This window comes from Chionomys nivalis, chromosome 20 (genome assembly GCF_950005125.1).
Source record: "Chionomys nivalis chromosome 20, mChiNiv1.1, whole genome shotgun sequence".
In the NCBI taxonomy this organism is placed as follows: Eukaryota; Metazoa; Chordata; class Mammalia; order Rodentia; family Cricetidae; genus Chionomys; species Chionomys nivalis.
Window position 1 is genome coordinate 48,418,542 of NC_080105.1, and position 23,373 is coordinate 48,441,914.

Here is a 23,373-nt window from a genome sequence, read left to right on the forward strand (position 1 = left end):
TCATAATAGCGATTAAGGAATAATTAATCATGTAGAGGAAAATGGCTGCCAAGTGGGGACAGTGGTAAAATTACTTTTTAACTAGTTACTGTGGAGTTTCCAGATGATGTCACTGGGAAACTGGATAGTCCTAGCTCCATTTCCTTCTCTTTAGGCTGCTGGGTTTGTTGTTGCTGTTTTCAAACTAAGGGCCATGAAGATAGCCCAGTCGGTAGATTCCTTGTCAAAGTGCTTCCTATACAAGCAACAGAGACCCCACATTCAGGCCCCACCTAGAACCCAGATAAAGTCTGGGTATGGTGGCACATCCTTGAAATCCCAGTGCTGTGGAGATAGAAACAGCAAGACCCGTGGGGCTCAGGGGCCAAACAAAGCAAGGTTGTGAGAGACACTGTCTCAAAAACAAGGTGGATGGTGCCCGAGAAGGAACAACACCAAGGTTATCTTCTGGTCTCCAGGCAGAGGAGCATGCATCCCCTCCCCCACACACTGCTTTTACAAACTGCCCGTGCACGTGCACACACACTTAAATGCAAATAGCATTTAATAGGTTTTCAGGACAGCACAATTAAGGCAGATGTTCACTGGTGCTGCCGACCTCATGGGTGCTAAGGAGCACACAGAGCGGCTGGAGTTCGTACCTGTTATTCCAGATGTGAAGGAATCTACAGTCATGGTATGAGAGATGTAGTCTCAAAACCACTGTAATTTTACTATAAATTACTATAAAGGCAGACATTTCAACCACCATAATATCATTTCGGATACTCTGAAGGCCAGTGTTGATTCCTCTTTTTAAGAATTTAGAAGCCTTTTGGGAGGCCAAGGCAGGACACTGACAGTTCCAGGCAAGCCTGAGCTACAAAGGGAGACCTTGTCTCAAAATAAATAAATAAATAAAAACAAATAGATACATAAAAGAACAAACAAAAGTATAATTTAAAGTAATTAATAAACTTTTGATTTTGTTTGCTGGTTATTTGGTGCTGTCTGGTGGTATATCTACCAGTTTTGGATCATGTGCTTAGTTTATCCTGGCACACTCAGATGGCAGCTTCCTGAATGCTAAGATGGCAGCTGTGGCCGCCACATCTGGTCTTATATATCACGCAGTTGATTTGCCTCACAGATCTTCGGCGAGGAAAAGCACTAAGGCAGCATGCACAGGCGGACTCGTTATCTTAAGCAGTTTTTATTAATCAGCTAATCCACACAACAAACCTATGAGGTAGTTTAACATGCCTTGAATATGAACAGATTTGAAACCAGAAATGAGGAGGGGATCCATCCCTACAATAATATGTGAAACAGACATATCCTTCTTAATTTTATTCTTACAAAAGAAAAATAATCCACTGGACAAGCTGATCAAGTGAATGACAGAGAGGTTAGTGGGGGGTGTGGTTACGACCTGGCAGTCTCCTATTGGGTTTAGCGTTTTGTATTCTCACTGGCTTGTCAAAAAAATAAAAGTCTCACTCAGCTTTGACCAAAAGGCGGGGAGTACTACAGGAGGTCAGTGCTGTACATGTGGCCCCTTGTTCTTGTCTTTTGATATGGTTGGCCTAATAAACTTACTCCAACAGACAGCGTGAAGATCCTTGCAGTTCCAATTTATGTTCCTATGTCATCTAAGAGGCCAAGAAAGTTCAAATCCTATTGGTCTTCCAGCCCAGCAGCAGTAGATGAGTTTTATGGCTACTTTATCAGCAGAAGGGATCGTTGCTGCATTTGCTGCTTAGTGGATTGCTTTATGAGCATATTTATTAGTTCGCCGGGCTGTGGCAACTGTATGTAAGGAGAGCTCATCAATCTGGGACTCACTGCTGTGACATTTGTGGCCACCGGCACACGAGCTAGCCTGGAGCTTATTTCTGCACTAAAAGGGAAGAACGTTTTGTAAAGCAAATTTGAATTGTATTGCCAGGACAGGACTAGGGAGTGATTTAGTCCCCAGGGGAATCAGGGCTATGCTTGGAGTTCAGTGGTAGAGAACAGGAACAATGCATGTCGAATTCCCAAGATTATGTCATGGGATGGGAAGAGAAGAGAAAGAGACGTTTGACCATATCAACCATCAATGACTGTCCAATTGAACATAGACATCTCAGTTTAACACAGAGTTAATGGGGTGTGTGTTTTCCTCATGTTCCGGGGTGTCCAGAGTGATGGCAGCATGTGTCTCTTTTCTTTCCAGCAGAATTAACTGGCCGTTTGAAAACATTTGCCCTAAATCCAACTCCCATCTACCCACAATGAAATCAGAAAGTAATATAGACTTAATTAAACATACAGTCACACCAAAGGAACAGTGCACAGCAGTTTTCTGTGTAGAGGTGTTCCTATTCTATGGTCTCCAGGACACAAGGGCATTTCTGAGCTCTCCTGCATCACGTGGTCTGGGCAAGTGGTCTTCACGGTGTGCTGGAACGAAACTCCCCTTATCTGCGTGGGCCTGAATAAACGTGAGCACAATCAAACCGACAAGATTTCTGGTGGGGTGCTTGAGTCAGCTTGCCAAAGAGCAATGGTATTTCGATGAGGCACTCTGAAATAATCAGATTATTGGAGCTGGAGCTTCAACTATAAAGGGCTTGGCACGGCTTCACTGTAACGCAACGGGAATCTATGTTCCTAGGCTTTTCTATCTTAGGTCGTTAAAAAGAAATAAATACAACACTTCAGGGAAAGAGCTCAGGCACTAAACATAAACAGAAAAAAAGGATTTAAAAATACAAAACTCAGACTATGCTTATTTTACAGCAGAATCGACAAATAAAGCTTTATCCCACACATTCAGAAGAGCCATCACTGGACGGTTGTAGCTCTGTTGTGTGCTTCTTCCCAAAATAGCAAAATAAAACTGGTGTCACCACACCCATCTTCCTCCCCACTTGCAGCGTGGGGTGGTGTGTGACCTTCCTCTTCGCAGCCACAGTGACTGTGACCCCCTCACACAACAAAACAGGCACCTTAAGAACAACACTGTGCATCCGTGTCGTCTCATGTATTGCTCACTGGCTGTAACCACTTCAGATCTCCATGGAAAGCAATGACGTCTGGAAAAGTCCGACTTCATTAGATTGGTGGTCACAAGGTGTAAAGGGCTGCTCCAGCCAGCTGAGAGCCCAGGAACGAAAGTTCTGCATCTACCTTGTGGTGTCTACAAGACACTACCTTCCATTCCAATGCAGAGCAATTAACCCTGGAGGAGGAATTTTACAGTTGCACTCAGACTCCATCCCGTCGGGTCCATCCTCTACCCGGAGGCATTCTTTTTCAAGTCACCGATTCCCAGCTCAGCAACTCGATGGAAGAGAAACAGAAGAATGGAGCTTCTTTAGGATTTAGTCACTTTCTCCCTGAATCATCACTGTCCCAAATGAAAGCCCACAATTCAGGCCAACTTTCTAAGAACTACTTCCATCTCACTCTGGAACTTACATTCTCCTTCGGATACCTTCAGTAAAGCATCACACCAAGGTCAGCCGCTACGGCAACATTTGGAGTTAATAGGATCATCATGCAATCAAACTAATTCTTTTCCTAAGCTATGATCTGGCAGCTTGCAAGGAGAACTTGGCTTAATCTTGGGAAGCTCTCCATCAAGGTGGTCCAGGGTGAAGGTCCTTCCTCTCTGTTCCCACCTACTCTTATGCTCCTGGCATGTAGAGACAAGGCTGGCTCATGGGTGTGAGGCAGGAAGGACCAGTAGTCTGACTGTTACATAACTTCCACAAAACCACAATTTGTTCTGTTTCTGTGGGTGTTATCACCATGTTCCCCGTGATGACAAAAGTATGCTTGTTAATGGATCTAGGAGACTTACATGATAATCATGAAGGGTCTCACGGAATCACTGCAACTCTAAGGAAATCTAGAATAAATAGGAAATTAAATTTTTCCACTCTTTGTAAGTTCGAATAATGCTCCAACTAGCTGCTGTGCGATTGCAGTTTGGAACTTGTGCTAAACATGTTACCGAGAAAGGATTCTTTAAACTCATCCGAGTATAATTTGCCACTAAATTAAATGAAGAAAAGAAATCTTATCTACTTCCAAAAATCAAGATTGGTCATGTGTTAATCTGTGCATCCTTGAAAGAAGTGTTCATTGTTCGAGAAAGGGTCCTCTTGGGGTTGGTGAGCAGTTCTCTGCCACAGAGAAATGCCGGCATCTCTTCTCAGCTCTTGACTGATGCATTCACTACTTATTCTTCAGGCTGTAAGACAGAAAGGAAGACAATGGTACTTTCCTCCATAATTATACATGCTGGCACTCCCCTCTCCGACTATCCCTCCCTTCAACCCCTACCCCATCAAACTTAAATTAGGCTGAATTTAGATGGTGAATCATTTTAGTGTGTGTGAATATGTAGTATGAGCGTGTGTGTACACATGTGTCACATCTGTATGGCAGTCAGGAACAACTTCAAGTGTCCATCATTATATCTCTCCACCTTTACCCTCTTAGCCATCTTCCATAGTGATTCTTTTAGGAGATTAAATAATCTGTATTATGTAATGGCTGAATTATCAATGCCATCTCCATATTGTGAAGAATCTGCACTTCTACACTCAATCCAGATACTTGCTCCTTTCCAAATTATCTTAATATAAAAGCAACAGATGCCCAAAGGTGGTTGGTTCCTTCCATAACATTTGTGCCACTATTGCACTAGTAAACCTTGCAGATAGGCTGCTGTTGTAGGTCAAAGGGTTTGTAGCTGGGTGATATCGATGCCCGTTCTCCTTTGATAGCTTGCATAGGACCTTCCAGCATCACGAATGCTGGTTAGTAGGGGTAAAGCTCCTAGTTGGGCACCAGCTTGACTCTACCATGTTTGGTTTTATAATGGAGTGTTGTCTTCAGCAATAGGTCTTTACCATCAGGTTGTGGAAAGCAATCAATAGCTTTTACAATAGTCTGTAATGCTTAGGGGATTTCATAGGACTCCTTTGGTCAAACACTCAACACGAGGTGATTCACACCTGACACTAGAGCCGTAACTTGGTAGTGAAATATGTCTGGCTGCCGGTACTGTCTCTCCTGCTGGGTTTAAGGCTCACTACATAAGATGTAACCTATAACCTGATACTGCTAAAAATGGCCAAGCACTAAATAGACTTACAGGAAAATCCAATATTATTGTTATGTCAAAGGAACACAGCAATAAAATGAATCCTAATGACATACTGCTATCCATACAGTTCGACCTGCATCAGAGAAGCTTCTTGCAGTGGGTGAGAATTAACAAAGACACCCACAATTGAGCAATATTCAGAGTTAGAGACTTTAGAGCACCTGGTCCCAAATGGGATGTCTTTATCAAACCCTTCCACTCAAGGCTCAGGGATCAAAGTGGAAGAGAAAGCAGAAAAATTAAAAGAGCCAGAGGTGATAGATGACTCCAAGGAAACAGCATCTTCCAGATGCTCAGAGAGATTGTGGCAGCATCTGCAAGGTCTGCAAAGGTTCGAGTCAGATGGGGTCCCAGTTCTGAAAAGTGGGAATAGGCCCAGGATCTCACCTCTACGTAAGAAATTATGTGCAGCTTATACCGGTCATTTTGCTCTGGTCTTCCCTCGCCTTTGGCTCCCACAATCTCCCTGCCCTATCTTCCACGATGGTCCTTGAGCCTTGGGGATGAGGTATGATAGAAATGTCATATGGTGGCTGAGCACTCCAGTCATTTATTCTTTGTACCTTGCCCAACTGTGAGCTTCTGAATCAACCACCATCTAAGGATAGAGAAATGTCTCTGATAAGATATTAGAGCTGTTCCAAGTTCAAGTCTTTTGCCAACCCTTAGGTGGCTCCCTTAACTAAGATATGAGTTTCCCTGCTCCCCTATCCAACCTTCCTTTATCCCCAATCACCCCGATTTCCCCAGTTCCCCTCATCCTCTCATTCACACTTTTCTCTCCCCATCTCCCCTCACCCCCATCCCACCCCACCCCCAAGATTCCAATTTTTTGCCCGGCAATCTTGTCTATTTCCCATAGCTGGGAGGATAACTATATGTTTTTCCTTGGGTTTACCCTCTTGTTTAGCTTCTTTAGAATCACAAATTATAGACTCTATCCATGGCTAGAAACCAATTATGAGTGAGTACATCCCATGATCTTCTTTTTGGGTCTGGGTTACCTCACTCAGGATAGTATTTTCTTAGTTCCTTGGGGCACCTGAGGATAGGGAACCTGAAATGAACCTATCCTATAACCATACTGATGAATATCTTGCATATCACCATAGAACCTTCATCTAGCGATGGATGGAGATAGAGACAGAGACCCACACTGGAGCACCGGACTGATCTCCCAAGGTTCTAATGAGGAGCAGAAGGAGGGAGAACATGAACAAGGAAGTCAGGACCATGAGGGGTGCACCCACCCACTGAGACAGTGGGGCGGATCTATTGGGAGCTCACCAAGGCCAGCTGGACTGCGACTGAAAAAGCATGGGATAAAACCGGACTCTCTGAACATGGCGGACAATGAGAGCTGACGAGAGGCCAAGGAGAATGGCACAGGGTTTTGATCCTACTTCATGTTCTGGCTTTGTGGGAGCCTAGACAGTTTGGATGGTCACCTTCCTAGACCTGGATGGAATGGGGTGGACCTTGGACTTTCCACAGGGCAGGGAACCCTGACTGCTCTTGGGACTGGAGAGGGAGGAGAAGAGGAGTGGGGGGAGGGGGAGAGGGGTGTGGAGGAGGGGGAGGGAAATGGGAGGCGAGGAGGAAGTGGGAAAATTTTTTTTTCACTAAAAAAAAATAAATAAAAATAAATCAAAAAAACAAAAAACAAAAAAAAATTCAGATATAAAGAGTCTGGATGATGATGAGAAGCCAAGGACAATGGCACTGGGTTTTGATCCTACTGCACTTACTGGCTTTGTGGGAGCCTAGCCTGTTTGGATGCTCACCTTCCTGGACCTGGACAGAGGGGGGAGGACCTTGGACTTCCCACAGGGAATCTGGACTGCTCTTCAGACTTGAGAGGGAGGGGGAATGGAGTGGGGGAGGGGGAGAGGAGCAGGGGGAGGGGGAGAAGAGTGGGGGGAAGGGGAGAGAGTGGGGGAAGGGGAGGGAAATGGGAGGTGGGGAGGAGGCAGAAATTTTTTCAACAAAAATAAATAAATAAATGAAAAAAAAAGATATGAGAGCTGTACTAAACTACAGAGAGAGACCCATGAATTTAGAAGACGATTTGATACAATGTCCATTTAGCAAAACAACACTAAGAGGATTTACCCCTAGGGCCTGTGAACTCCCCAGCCACGGATTCTTGACCACATTTGCAGTAGCAGGCATGAGTTTCCTCCCGTGGAGTGGGCCTTAAATCCTATTAGAAAGCAGTTGGTTACCCGTCTAACATTTGTGTGACTATTACACCTATGGGCATATCTTGTCATGCTGGCTATTATTGCAGTAAACAGGGTTCACAGATAAGTCATACTGTTTAGGATACCTCCCCAGCAGCTTGGATAGCATCTTTCTGTACCGAGAGCCAGATGTCTTGATGGCAATCTAATGAAAATGTTCAACATCTACAAAGTGAAACACTTTCACTCATATACAAAACCTCATTTAAAAAAAAAAGCTTCTGTTGAATATTCTGAGGACCTAAGTAAGGATTAGAATGCTGTCAGTATAATGCAAAACCACACAGAAAAGACGGCTCCACACTTTTTCTTCTTTCTAACAGCTTTGAAGTTTGGCCTTGAAATGACCTTGGAAACCACAGCCATGTTAAAAAAATACTTCCCCTACAAAGAAAAACCCTATTAAAAGAAAACAATCTTGCATTTGGTCTCTGTCACCAATAGTTCGTGACCTAAGGAAATTCTACTGTCCTTGTCAACTGCATGAATAATGTAACATAAAGGCCAAAAGTTCATACTTAGCAGGCAAGTATAATTCCATTTCCATAAACTGTGGAGGTGAACGTTTTTCAAATGAAAATGAGCCTGGATCGCACATGCATGGGTACCAGTCAGGAGTCCAAGCACATCCGTGGGTACCAGTCAGGATAGCACATGCGTAGGTACCAGTCAGGATCGCCCATCCGTGGACCAGTCAGGATCGCACATGCGTGGGTACCAGTCAGGACCGCACATCCATGGGTACCAGTCAGGACCATACATGCATGGGTACCATCAGGAGTCCAAGCACATCCACAGCAAACAGTCGCCAATCCCGACTGCATCGTCCTTGGAATCCAGACGAGTAGGGAATTTTGTTTAAACTTATAGCGAAAGTGGTCTATTAAGGATTTAATCTCATAATGAGGAAAAATATCACTCAGTTCCCTTTATAGTCGGCATAATTATTCAGATCCTTTCTGAATGCAGAGAAGTGATGACAAATTAAAGGGCCTTTCAATTCCATATAGCTTTTTATAATTATTCTCCTGTAGCTGCTATCCTTGCTGGAATGGCTCCTTCGTATTTTATGTAGCATTCCATTGGATACAAAGAACATGGAAATCTTTACTGCTATTAATAAATATGGAGCTATTCAATCCGAGCAGAAAATTCCTTTTCATCTGAGAGATAAGCTGCATAATTCATATATTTTCAGAAATTTCTTAAAATAGAAAATTGAAGGAAAGCAGAGGAAGGCGAATTCATGACATTGTTTCTAGTTCTGTGGAAGGTGAGTGTTCCAGTTTGCTGTCTGTCGCTGTGATAAACACCATGATGAAAAGCATATTTCTTCATATAGATTATAATCTATCATCAAAGGAAGCTATAGCAGGAGCCTGGAGCGGATACTAAGGTGGCAACCAAGGAGAAATGGCTTTTGCCTGGCTTGCTCCCAGGCTCACACGGCGCTACCTTTTTGTACAAGTTAGGCCTGCCTGCTTATGGAGGGTACTGCCCACAGGATCCGGCCCTCCTCCATCAAATACTAATCAAGGAAACTCACTACAGACATGACCGCAGGCCAGTCCATCAGAGACAGCTCTTCATCTGAAGAGCCCTCATTCCCAGGTTTGTCGGGTTAGCCACGAGATTGATCATCACTGGTAGTCTCACGGTCTGTGTCCAATTGGATTGAGGTGGAAGAGAGAATTTCATTTGCCACCTACACATGCCAATAACACAGCTCCCTCAACAGTCAGCAGGATAGGCCTACCGGCCCCCTCTGAACACTTGCAACCTTTCTGAGAGAGACCGCTAGGTGTTAACTTCACTGGGGGTCTCAGAACACCATTGGAAAGAAATGGAACCCCTTATAAAAGTTGCTCATGTCTTCCAGAAGCTTCCATGTCAGAGAGTCATGGAATGACATGCAACTCCTGGGAACTGGAGCTCCTATGGGATGGGGTGGCCTTGGCACTAGACAGATGAGAGTTGTGCCTCAGGATCAGACAAACACAAGCACGTCAGAGCTTTCTAGACCTTGCCCTTTGCTGCATCTTAGATCCAAAACGTTCAAAAGAGTAGGTTTTACTCCCACCTGGAGACCAGCCAGGCATGGCAGTGTGACATCATAAGAATCACTAAAAAATGATCTCACCTTTGAAAATGACCAGATATGTACACAGGTCATCTTCCTGTGATTAAATCAGCATGCATGTTTGAAAGGGGGCATTAAAGAGGAATGGAATGACCTATCTGTCCCACGCTAAATTTCAACTGTTCCATAAATAAGCTAAACAACAAAGCAGAATAATATCGTCTGGTCTCACAGAGCTGCATTTCTGACAGTTGGACCACAAGTAAACAGTGACAAAATGCCACCACAGGTCATGGTTCATAGGAAATGACACAGGCAGAGTATTGGGGAAGGAGGAGTTGTGTTCTTAGATCTGTGTACTAAACAGTCACGATTTTAATTATTTGACTGACCAAGCCGTCCAGGAGGCCGAGGCAAGAGAATCACAGATTAAAGGTCTGGGAGAACATGAGTTCAAGGTCAGTCAGAGCAAGTTAGTGAGGCCCCGTCTCAAGGCAAAAAGGAAGAAAGCAAGCAGGGTTAGGTACACAGCTCAGTACTACAGCCCTTGCTTACCGTGTGTCGTGCCTAGCTTTCACCCCAGCACCAAAAATATCCAACCTATACCCCCAAAGTAGACGGCAGCCAAAGGCTTAGCACCTCTTCTCAACTTCATCATGTAGCATAATGAAAAACCAAGTTAAAGTGTATTCCTCAGGGAACACCTGCTGTTTCATTCCTCCCTTCCCACACTCCCTCACTTAAAGACAGGATTCTGGGCGTTCTCCCTGTTGTTCCTTTTTCCTATCATGTTGCAACCAATCAACTGCCGATCTGTTGGCCTCCTGTTTCACTTCGCGTCTACTACTGTCTCAGCATTGTGGAAGCACCTCCTGCTCCAGAATGGAAAAGTATATTCTCATGAAACAGAAAGACACTCTAACATTGTGGCTTTCAGACTCTGGGCCACCTTCTGGGCAAGGATGCCCTCGGGATAACGCCTCCCCATCGCGATTCGGCAGATCACTTGAGGTTCCTGCCCCTGCCATGGTCTCCTCTACAATGTCCATTTGCATAGGTTGCTCATTCTGCCTGGAAATTCGCCCGGTCGTTTTACTTGCCCAGATCCCAAAGGATCCTTAAAGAAGCCAAGCGTTCCCCAGACAATCCTTGCCTGAATTCACCCTGACACAACCAACTGTAACTGGCTATTTCCAACAGCCACTTTGGAATAGGAAAGAAAGCCGTGAGAAAATGGCCAAGCGTCTGCAAGTAATAGGCAATTTCTATGCTTATGAAAGAGAGTCAGATGATAAAGGAGGCAGGTCAGACACAGTTTCTGAGAATGGTAGCTGTCTGGAGAATGAAGGGTCCAGGAAATAGTGGGGAGGGCAGAAAGAGAATGTGGGGAAAGTGGGGACAGGAAGAAGACTGCCACCTCCCAATAATGCTCAAATCGTAAATGTCGTGGTCTACATGAATGAAATATTTGCAAAGTTCAACTTTAGTGGAACTCAGTGCAGTCTGGTGGGTAGAGGGAGTGGAGGGAAGAAGTGCTCAGATGTATGAGGGAGACGAGAGATGCAGAAGCCATAGGCAGCATGAGTTACAAGTGCAGCCAGGCCTTCGGATGTTGCAGGGCAGGGGCCGCGCTGACTCAAAACGCCCAAAGGCAAATGGGGTTCAGCTGGCATCTGATAAGCACAAGATGAATGTATTCAAATCTCTCCTGGGAATACAAATTCCAAATGTGATTTAAGAAAATTCAGCTATCATGAGCAGCCCAAAGTACAGGCTATTTACAAGGAATTCGGATATATCACTTCCTAATACACACAGACTTGCACAATTGACAAAGTATTTGTAATTAACTTACCAAAGCACCTAAAAAAACAAGCCTCCTCTACTTATATAAAATTTGCATTGTTTATATGCAAATGAATGCTCCTGGTGCATTTTAGAACAGTTTATTCCCTTAAGAAGGCAAACATTCTCTTTATAATCTTGTTTACACTATTCATTTGCTTTGCAAAACACTTTTTTTCCATAAAAAAAATTCTCAAAATAATGAATTGTTAGAGCCAGAAGGACCCCTGGGATTATCTCAGGAAGCCCAACTCTAGCGCTTCACAAATGCAGAAGCCTGAAAAAGCCCTTAGCACACAGGTACAACCATGCTCACCATTCCTGAGATCTAAGCCCTCACGTCCACACTCCTCCTCGGGAGTTTGAGTCTCACAGGTAAATGTAAACAGGGCAAGAAGCTTACAAAACACTAAGATCTGATGCACCTTAAGGCCCTTCTGGCTGGGCAGGAGAGTGGACAGACTTGAGCCCCTTTCCGCCTACGTGTAGGGCAAGAACCTGTTAAGTACCTGCTCATTCTCATATGCTGTCCTCCAACCTCCTTGACACTCCTCTCGCCTCGCCGCTTCTCCAGACTCGGAGCCTGGTTCTAGCTGTTCTCTTGGATTATCCCGCTGACTACCTGTGCTGTGGGAGGTCTATGTGTTGCTTTTACTGGCTAATGAATAAAGAACTGCTTTGACCCTATGGCAACTAGACAGAAAAAACTAGGCTGTATGCTGGGAGAAAGAGGGCGGAGTCAAGAGAGAAGCCATGTAGCCACCAGAGACAGACTCTGGGAACTTTACCTCGTAAGCCACAGCCACGTGGCGATATACAGATTAATAGAAATGGGTTAAGTTAATGTAAGAGTTAGCCCATAAGAAGCTAAAGCTATGGGCCAAGCAGTGGTTTAATTAATATAGTTTCTGTGTGATTATTTTGGTTCTGGGCGGCCGGGACAAACAAGCATCCTCCCTTCTCCAACACACCTGTTTTTATATTGTAAACATATGTTGAAGCCCATGCATAGTCTGGGCTGTATCTTCTTAACTCTATGTTGTCTATGTTATTACAGACCTGGCACAGGGAAGGGCATAACCTTTCCTCACTAAACCCATAAGAGAAATCAGAAAATGGATCAACTGCCACATCTAGAAGAAGCACTCAAGCTGTGCCCATGGCTCACTGGCTCTCCGTTCTAAACAGGTCCATTTCAGGCCCATGGCCACTCGCTCTCCATTTTGAACAAGTCCATTTTGGCGCATATTTTCAGGAAGACTCAGAGCTCTGCACCCCTATTGCTCAGCCATTTATTATACTTATATATTCAAAGAACTTGTGATTGACAGTTAGGGAACATCACAGTTATATATTGACAGTTATTTTAAACATCACGCCAGGGGCTGGAGAAAGGGTTCTATGACTGAACGTGAATACTCGTGTTCCAGAGGACCTGAGTTCAGTTCCCAGAACCTAAGTCAGGCGGTTCCTAGTCACTGGGGGTAACCCCAGCTATGGGGGATCTGATACCCTCTTCTGGCCTCCATGGTCTCTCTCTCTCTTCCTGCTCCCTCTCTCAACAAACAAAGCCACCCAACCTCACATCAGTAGTGAGCAGTGGATATTAATGGGCAGCACTGTTAACTTTTTATCCTCATTTATCTCTAAAACAGAGGCATCAATAGCGTCTTTCTAATGGGAGTTTCATGAGGAGGAAATGAGAAAATGCATGTGCCCAGGAATGACTAAAAAATGCAAAGACGGCCGGTGGGGGTGGCGCACACCTTTAATCCCAGCACTCAGAAGGCAGAGGCAGGCAGATCTCTGAGTTCGAGGCCAGCCTGGTCTATGTCCCCATCCTCATCTCTAGTCACCAGAAAAGTGGCTGGCGCAGGCATGGCTGTCTGCAGAGTCCAGGATGCGCATGTGTGAAAATATCATGACAAAGCCATTATTTTATTTGTGTAACATATGCTAATTTAAAAAGATTCCTACAGAAGGGTTCTGCCTTTTCTCCAGGCCATTGGGGTGGAGAGCTTCAACCCTTAGAGGAATCTTTCCTATTGGTGATGGGACATAATAGTTTGTGGTGGTAAAGTGATGTCCCTGCTGAGTTCTGAGGCAGTTCCAGCATAGAAGTTAGTCACACTTTAAAACCTCAGCTACATGGTTAGAGGGCAGAGGCCAAAGCACGCCTGCGCAGCCTCAGGGAGCAGAGTGTGCCTGAGCCAGAGAACAGACACAGCCACAGAGTTCACCTACACAATGAAGCCACAGTCACCACTGCCGGCCCTAGGGCTCAATCCAGCTTCCTGAGCCAGTGCCTCAATGCGCTGGGAGAGGACAGTGTGTCCTCATTACACAGGGATGGGGCCAGGAGCTCCAGAAATGCCGCCTCCCCCAGATCCTGACTTCAACGCCTTCTCATTTGGCTGGTTCCCATTTGTAGCCAAGTGAAACTAACCGAAAGTCTAGCTCTTTCCTGGATTCTGAGATTCCTGCCAATGAGTTCTTGAACTTGAGATGCATCGCTAATGAGAAGTCCAGGTGAGTAGAGGAGTCCCGGGGCTTACAGCTGACGCCCCAAGTGCAGGTCTGCTGAACACTGTGTCCTATGCTTGTAAAGTCTGCACTAGCCCTTGGCAGTGTTAGAATGAACGGGCACCAGCTTAGGGCATTCTTGGAATCCTTTTTTTTTTTTTTTTTTTTTTTAAATTCAGACTTCACTGTCATGCAGAGTAAGTACTGAGAAGGTTCAAGGTGCTAGGTCAGGAATTTGTCTGCAAGGTAGCATGCCAGAAACCCTTCAGAAGCTGTCAGAGAGAAGGCTTTGCTTTCTAATGTCTGAACTTAAATCCTAGCACATGCTACCTCTGTGGCTATGCCTGTTTCCTGCACATAAAATGGCTATACTACACTGATGGACAGACCTCACTGGGATGCCATGAAGACTGAGTTACTAAATGTAAGTACTACGTAGCCAGTTCATGGAAATAGCAAATGGTCTCTTGCAATCACTATTCTTTTTATTCGTCTTCTACGTGGGCCTCAGTTTTAGGCTAAGTCAATGCTAAGTCTGGTGAGCTTGGCAGACACAGAGGCAGGGCCTTGAGGCAGATCTAACTTCTAGAGAGCAGAAGTAGCCGTGTTCCCTCTGCCCTACGGGACATGATGAAAGTGCATCAAGATGGCAGCGGGGGAGGATGCTAACATCTGGAGGGTCCATAATAGTACTCAAGCTAGAGAAGGCTGCACTGTCTACTGTGGTGTCTGCAGTGTGTGTGGCTATTGCAGCATAAAATAAAATACTATCAAAAGTCGGTTGATGGCTCACATTAGCTGCATCGTAAATGTCCACAGCCACAAACATGTGGCTCCCTCACCACACTCTGTGAGTAGACACAGAACTTTGTAACACAGCGCTAGTCCGGAGCCACCAAACATCTCTTCAATTAGATATGCTTTTCAACATAAACTACAGTGCCATCTTCCTTAATTTTTATAGCTATGTGAAACACATTCATTTTTTCAACACATAGGAAACAAAGTGAGGAGAGAGTGGGGTAATTTTTGAATAGATGAACCACTGTTCTGTTCAACTGACCTTTACCTCTCTCTCCCTCAAGCACTTTGGTCTTTAGTAGATGAAGAGAAGTTGATGCACTTTCTGAAATATTGCATCCCCCTGTTCGGCTTACAGCCAAACTTCCTGCAGAACAGGGCTTCTGAAAACCTAGGGGCCTAACACCACCAACTGATCCCTGATTTGTTCAGGAGAGCAATGGTGAACAACGGTCGGAGGAAGGCTGACCTTCTGGTATGGGACAGAATGGGTTGAAGGTGCAGAGGCCAAGCAATAGAAGCCCAGGACAGAGCTGGGAGGGGTGATTTTGGGGAAGGATGAGAGGGAAGGTCTGGTGGAAGCGGAGTGATGAAGGCTGTAGGAAAAATCATGGGTGAGTTGTATCTCAGAGAACAATAGGAATATGAGCCACTCTGCTGGCAGAGACACAGGACCAAGCTCAGATGCTGAGGAAGGTGCCATGGAGACAAAAAGGATTATGAGAATAGATACCCATGTAGTGGACCCTGGAATGGACTCTGGCACCCCAGCTGCCTGGTGAGTGCTAACAATTGATGCGGGGTGGCCTTCTGTATATGCGTTGCTTTTATTGATGGATAAAGCTTTTGGGGCCAATGACTTAGCAGAGTAAAGTAAGGTGGGAAAGCAGAACAGAGATAGAGAGGGTAGGTGGAGTCAAGGAGATGCCATTTAACTGTAGAAGGAGGACACTGGAACCTTACTGGTAGGCCATAGCCTCGTGGTGAGACACAGATTAATAGAAATGGGTTAACTTAAGATGTAAGAGCTATCTAGGAATATGCCTAAGCTATTGGACAAACAATGTTGTAATTAGTGTAGTTTCTATGTGATAATTTGGGTCTGGGTATCTGGAAAACAGAAAAGCAGTCTCCATTTACAAGCAATAGCAGTAGCTTGATAATGTAGATTTTTATAACACATCGTGACAATACTTAGACTGAACCCCCAGAGCCTGATACAAGTTCACTTACTGTGATGTAGCGAAAAGAACGCTGACTCTGCAAGAATCTACCACAAAATGGTTGCCCCACAGTGTCATGGCAACCCCTTGAGCCTCAGACTCATCCTCTGTTCAATGACTAAGATGAACACCTTCTCTAGCTCCCCTTTCTCTCCAGATACCGATGTCCCACAGCTTGCCCAAGGGCAGTACTATAGAGCCAAACCCAACCCTGTCATTTGGTTCCAAGTTTAGCGATTTTCTGTGAGTATCATCAAAAGTAACTGCACTCCAAAATGGCAAATCCACAGAGAGAACTCCTACAACTTTTTCTCCAGTATTAGGGTTCACTTGACAACCAGCAGCAACTATAACACGGAAACCTCCAGTCGACACACATATCCATACATCCACCACCCACAGCTGCCAGTTTGATAAAGAGCCAAACTCTCTCTTATGAATGTATGGAGAGACTAGAGGAAGACAATGAGATCACAAAGGGTATCAAGAGCCTGTGGTTAGCTGTGGCATTCTCCAGGTCATCCATATCTGGACCAAAACAAAAGAAAGCACATCCTACAGAGGAGAGGAGAGAGCTATAGTTTCTGATCGGTGAACTCAACCTTTCAAAGCCATCCTCCCAATGGTGTCAGGAGGACATCCGGGATATAACTGGGGAATGTCATGTGACACCTTCTACATCAGAAACCAACAGCAAATTATTTCACTCTCTGAAAGGGGTGTAAGAAAGTCATGTGTGTAGGACATTAGTGAGGAACGAGGAAATGAATGTGAGCCCTTTGTAAGTGGTTAATTCACCGTGAATACAGCAACTGATGAGAAAACCATCACACTTATCATTTCATATTATCTGATGGTCTTACAACTCACTAAATTAGATGTTTCTCATTTTAATTAAGATTGGATAATAAGACCCACACACTTGCTAGCTAAATAAAGTACCACCAGTGATTTTTTTTCCTTCCGTGATCATTCTGTCACAGCAGACTTTCAAACATCAAATGGGTCCTGCCTCATATGTTTGAGGTACAGAAAGCAAGATTTTCATCCACATGGCAATGCCAGAGCCTCAAGGAGAGCGCCTGGGATTCCAAAGGACAATGGAGCCAGAGGTGGAATGGGAACCAAGGAAAAGCAAGGAGGACGCAAGGGAAGGAGCTCAAACATGTCTCCCACCTCCAGGATTCTTCCTGGCCAGCAAAAACAGATGTGGTGATGCAGTTAAGACATTCCCAAGCCAAGTCTGGAACATTCCATCTGACCTTTATGTTCATAGTAAACTACCAGAGGGACAAATGGTTAAATAAAAGAAAACAGCCATAGATTGAGTCTGAAACCTCCCAGCAGCCACTGTTGGGAGCCTTATTTTCAGGCTTGTGCTAATTTGAGGATGTGGAGCCTATAGGAGGTGGCTGGCTGATGGAAGTGGGTCACGAGGTCTGGGCCTTTGAAGGTCAGCACCTAGCGTCAGTTCTGGGTACCCACTACTGCTTGGTCTGTCATGCTGTCAAGGGCGGCTCCATCGCCTATACCTGTTGCCATGGAGAGCACTGCCCTGCCCTGCTTTCCCTGCCATCATGAGAGGAATACCCTCAAACATAGAGGCAGGAAAAAAGATATCCATTCCTCCTCTTAGCTATTTCTCTCAGGTGTTGAGTCACAGCCATGCCGAAGGAACCAACATAGGAATTAAGTGTTGATTGTTTTGAAAATGTTTGGCCTGTATGGATAGGAAAAAATGAAATGGCCACATCAAAATTTGAATTCTGCTGCTACAAACCAAGGGCCTTCCAGAAGCTAGAAAAGGCCTGGAACACGTGCTTTTTCGTGTAGTATGTCAGCAGGACATTGCCTGCTGACACCTGGCAGCTTCCCCATCTCCTGGGTGCTTAGATAGTACATTTCTGTGGCTAATGCCCCTGGGTTAGCCACAGTCATTAAGGTCAAGAGGAAAGTGTGCTGACAGGGGGGCCTTGCATGGTAGATGAGGCTAAGAAGCACTGCTCTTGGGCTCAGTAGTCCTCTGAGATGCTGCACGTCCCTTCTGTCTTTCAGAAGTAGTCAATGTGTCTTTTCAGGTTTCCAAACCCCAGAGCACGCCACCTTGCATGGAAGCTTCCCCAGCACGCCTCCCAGAGGCCATAGGGGCAAGGCCCCTGCAGGAAAACTTGTAGCAAACCAAAATTGCTGGGCATAGGGAAAAGCAAAGTCAAGTCCAGGAGGATCCACATGGATCTCACCCTCACTACAGGTATGTCCCTGAGAAAGAAAGGAAAACTGGAACACACTTGGTGGAATGGAAACTCACTGACAGTGGAGCTCACCTTTTAAAGACGCCTGAGAGCCAGTCACTCTCACAAGGAAAAATGAGCCTCTTGGGGTACACCTTTTGCATAAATTTGGCTTCTGTAGAAGCACTCACCAGAGTTTAGCTCTAAATGTAAGCAATTGGATTCTCTGCGTCAGGATCGATTGATTCTCAAAGCCTATGACTATTTGCTGTTAGTTAATAGACAAAAAAGAGATCGATTAGGAAAAACTCAGGGCTGAAAAACAAGACATCCTGATTAAAATTCATGCTGACTGCTCTCATCCATCTCAGCCAGCACTGGTGAGTCCTGGTGGGGAAGAAAACCTTTTTTTTTTTTTTTTGGTTGACTTTGTTAATACTGAAGAAGAAAGACTGAAGAGATGAGCTGCGTTCCTGTGGTCCTCAGAGAAAACCCTCAGTTCCTAAGACAGCATAATTATCTGCTTCTAGCCCATGACCTTTCTTTGCTGGTGACTGGTATCTGGGAAGAAGAGGGGCTCAGAGAGACTCTGCAAGGGGACGCAGAGGCCAGGCCGTGGTCAGCCCCTCACCAGTTGCCACAGGAATGGGGGTTATCTGCAGCACGCAGGAGTGGCTTGGAATAGAGCTGCCTGCCATTCCCACAGATCCATCCTGCCTGCCATAGCGAGTCCAGCAGAGGAGATTTTTCAGTCATTGAAAGAGCACACCACAGGTACCAGGGGGAGAATACGCAGTTGCAACGGTGAGGAGGAGGGAGTGGCATTTCTCAAGGTACATCCTTGGCACTATTGCGATGACCTCTCCTTTCTAGATAGTGAGGCTGTTTCTGGTAACAAACAGCAAGTACCAATTAGACAGCTGTGTGTGACATCTAAATGGAACACTTGGCTGGCTCCTACGTGTCCCTGCTTCCCCAGCTGCGTGTGCCATCCAGCCTGGGTAATCTCATAAACCACAGGGGATACACATCCTCTTCCCTTGATCCTTTGTTGATGTTCCTTTCCCCTGCCCCAACCCCTTTTTTTTTGGCTTCTCCTACTCTCTCACAGTCTGACTGAGATCCATGAAACAACAGCTCCCTGCTGCTGCCATGAAAGCTCTTCACTGGCCATGAGAAATAAAGAAAATCATAGTCTGTCGGGAGAGCTGTGGGCCTGGGGACCAGGCAGACCCATATGAGAACTGGAACATTAGAGATAGGGCTGGCCATGTCCCAGTCATGTGACTGGAGAGAACCGCTTTGGCTTTCTCAGCCCTACCCTCCCATCTGACCATACTCAAATATGGCGATCCTGATATTTGTTCTTTGTATAAATTTAGAGCCACACACTGTTTTAATGTGATAGAGATGTAGCAAGAAACCAAAATGGCAGAAGCCAGCATCTGGTAGTTTGTATGTGGGATGTGGATGAGTAGAATGAGTGAATTATATCCCATTTCAGACACGAATAAAGACAATGAAGGGCAGAGTACCAAGCAGAGAGGCAGGGGAAGGAGGGGCCCAGGCCTGTGCAGCCACTTGCCATGTGCCTGTCATGGTTGCCAGGGAAAGCAGCGGTTCGGACCAGCAAGAGATAAGGCAAGGGACAAGACCTTGCTAATGAGCTCTTCAGAGGGAACAAAGAAGTCTATGCAGCTGGAGCTAAAAGAAAGAGGCAAGAAGCTGGCAACGGGACAAAGACATGCCTGGAGGGAGGGATGGTAGGTGCATGTAGCCCGGTAGGCTCTCCTACATGCTCGGATTTTTACGTGAATGGAATAGAAACCTGGTCCGGTGTTTGGAACCAAGTGGGAACCCAATCACTAAGGATGCAGTGAATTACAAAAAGAAGGGGATGCAAAGGATGGATGGGTGAGGAGAAGGAATGATAACAGCATCAAGGGTGTGACTTTCCGGAAAAGGGATGTTACAGTGTGATGCTTTCAAACCTTCCCACAACCTACTCGTCCTTCACCCAAGACTGTGTGACTGACGCGTGAAATTCTGATGGGAAATTTTTGTATTGTCTGAATATTGAAAGCATCAGAAATGAAGTTTATAACCAAAGCATGTTGCTGTGCTGCATATCTTTGGGGGTGAGTTCTGCATGGAAAGTCTCAAGGGCTTCAGATACTGCCTGGCATGGGTACCAACACAAGCGTGCTCTTGACTGCCATGTATTCTACGTGTGGTTCTACATCGACTTACAGGGTGTAAGAGAATTCTCTAGAAGAAACAGAAGACCACCAAGGCAGGGATGAGCTTGGCTGGGCCCTTGGCCACTTGACAGCAAACTTGTTTGTTTACAGCTATTCTATGATTGTATGGATTTTGGTTTTTGTTTTGTTTATTTTTTGTTTTTTGTTTTTGATTTATGGCTTTTCCCAAGTGGAAAAATGTCAAGAGATACACAGATGCCACGTGAACAAACTCATTGCTATATAAGGTTGTTGACTGACTTCTGGAGTAATTAGGAGGATTCTGGAAAAAGACAGACAAGCTCATAACTCCAGCATTGAGTTGTCTGTGGACAGCTATACAGAAATATACCAGAGAGACACCAAAAATACTATATATTCATCCAAATTTACCCAAATCTATGTTTCTTTATGTAATATTTCCCTTTGAGAATGACTCCTTTCTAGGACCTGAGCCAGAAATCTGGAAATAAGAGACCGTGCCCAGGACACTGGGAATCGTGTGACACCATTCTTGCATTAGAAGCTCTCCCGGCTTCTGCATACTCACTGTTAATGCCACCTTCCTCAAGGGCGCTTACCCCAGTCTAACTCCCTTCCTTGTGTCTTGCTTCATCCTCTAATCAACCACTGCTCGGGAGGAGAAGAGCTCTCACCAGACCTCTTCACTCCTTGGAGCTTTTCCATTTCCCTTTCCTGACTTAAGGGTTTTGATTTACACGCTCCTTCAGTTGGTTACCGAAGAGCCCATGCCTCCAGCCAAAGGGTCCAGCCTGAGTGAGCTCTCAGCTCTCCTCCAGTGGAAAGGACTTGAGGGCTTCCTTTGTTAGTTCTCCCACTTAGCCTGGAGAAGTGTGACTCCCTGTGTCTGAGGCGGCCCTGAGGGTGCAGAGTGCAGGCCTGTACCTCACAGGAGAACAGTAGACGAAGCACCCCAATGCTGATCCTACCTGCTTTTCCCAGCCTGTTTCCAATGAGAGAAGCTTCAGGAGCTATTTCTGAGAGGCTAACCAGGTTACTTGAGGTGGAAAGGCCCACCTTCACTTTGGGTTGAGCCATTCCACATGGACTAGGAGCCCATACTAAATTAAAAAGAGACAAGAGAAGCTGACAACAGGCATTCATCACTCTCTGTCTCCTGGCAGCAGAAACAATGTGGTCCAATGCTGCAAGCCCCTGCTTCTCTGCCAGGATTAACTACACTCCTGAACTGTGAGTCAAAGTCAACCCTTCCTCTTTTAAGCTACTTTCATCAGGTGTCTTGCTATAGAAAACACGGTTAGCTAATACAGCAAAGTAACACAGGTTGTCGCTTCTGGGCATACTGGCAACCAAACATCAACTTCAAGGTCACCGCCCACTTCCACTTCTGCTTTTGATAATAAGCAACATCTTAAACTCTACCAGGACTCCTCTTTTGAGAAACAAATATTGACTGAAGAAGGTATGTAGTGCTAGATTATTAAATCTTACCTGAAGTCCAGAAGCAAAGCTAAAGCCACCAGCGGTCAGGCAATGGTGACACACACCTTTAGTCCCAGGATTTGGGAGATAGTTAGATGAATCTCTTTGAGTTTAAGACCATCTTGGGCTACTCAAGATCAATGCAGAAACAAATACAGGAAGTGGTGGCTCACACATTTAATCCCAGTCCTAGGGAGTCACACACCCTTAATCCCAGCACTAGAGGGAATCAAAATGGAAGGAGAAAAAGGTTGAGTCTGCAGTCGCCCCGCCTTGGTGTAGGTAAGACTTTTCTAGTGATTTGGCTGCTTTGCTTTTTTGGTTTTAGGGTTGAACCCCAATTTCTATCTTTGGGTTTTCATTACTCATGCTACAAAAGCAGCCACCAACTGAGCCTCAGTCCGTGCTGAGACAAACACTGTCCTCACGGGGCTTTCCCGAGATGTTGGGCAATCATTAACATCATCATATCAGATGCTCTGGTACAGCCATTGCTGTCCTCATGCTTTTCCTTGTCCGTTAGCTTGAGCTGTGCATCTTGTTTGTTTCCCTTCAGCCTCCTCTCAGTCGGATCAGATCTCCTGCACCATCTTCAAGACTCACAGTGGAAACACTCGTTATGTGCCTTCTGTGCTGAGCACTGTCCTTAGATCGATAGGACGGGCCTCTGTCCTCAGATTACAGGACCCTTCTCTTCACGCCACGCCACAGGTACTGACGGCCCCATTGCACAGATGGAGATACTGATAAAGAGGGGTCAACAATCTGCTTCCCCATGCCACACCATCAAGGGGCTGATGCTGTGACTTGGTACAACATCAACATCCACGTCTGCCATCAAAAGCTATGCCGTATCTCCTGTGGACTTTCCTCCTTCCTTCCCTGATGACAAGATCCAATGCGCACACCCACTGCCTCCCTCCTTTCTGTGGAAACATTCCTTTGGGCTCTGGCCCTCCTTCCCTGGCTCGCCTTACCATGTCCTGTTCATTCTTCCCCAGCCTATGCCCGTATGCCTACTCTTCTGACTGCTCCACAAACGGCACTGGCTGAACCGTGTCATCCACATCCACATCCTGAAGGTGCTACTTGGACTTCGTATCATCAGATTTCTCTTGTGTCTTTGATACAGCCTATGATCCCCTCCTCCTTTTCAATCTGTACAAGATTCTGACAATGCAGTCACATGACTCCCATCCTCTTTAACATTCCTCTTCCGCATTCTTCATTCCACACCTGAATTTTGCGATTTTTCTTGGGTGTCATCCTTACTCGCTTCTCTTCCCACAGTTTATCATCGTGACTCACGAGCACTCATGCCAGCATTAATTACTTCTGCATGCAGACTCTCAGAATCCACCTTCCCACTTTGATCTGTATCCCCTTCCAGTGTCTGTGCTTCCACTGAAATAACTCTTCCCTTAGGATGCACAGACTTCTCAAGCGTTAGATGAGGAAAACTGAGCTTAAGACGTTCCTCTTCCTTTCCAACTAGCTTTCTGCTCTCATCAAACAATACACTATTCTGGGTCTGCGCTTGTCTGGCTGCTTGCTGATGGCCCACTCTTTCCTTTCTTCCC

At 45.5% G+C, this 23,373-nt stretch overlaps 1 protein-coding gene across 5 annotated transcripts in view; it reads right to left on the minus strand.

The window, feature by feature from the left end:
* Positions 1–1,173: 1,173 nt before the first annotated feature.
* Positions 1,174–23,373, minus strand: part of Zmat4 (zinc finger matrin-type 4) — a 349,005-nt gene continuing 326,805 nt past the window's right edge. For all 5 annotated transcript variants that reach the window (XM_057752101.1, XM_057752098.1, XM_057752100.1 and 2 more), the window contains one exon: positions 1,174–4,222. In XM_057752101.1, coding sequence (XP_057608084.1) covers positions 4,207–4,222 — 16 coding nt within the window. In that variant the 3' untranslated portion in view covers positions 1,174–4,206. The remainder of the gene's footprint in view (positions 4,223–23,373) is intronic.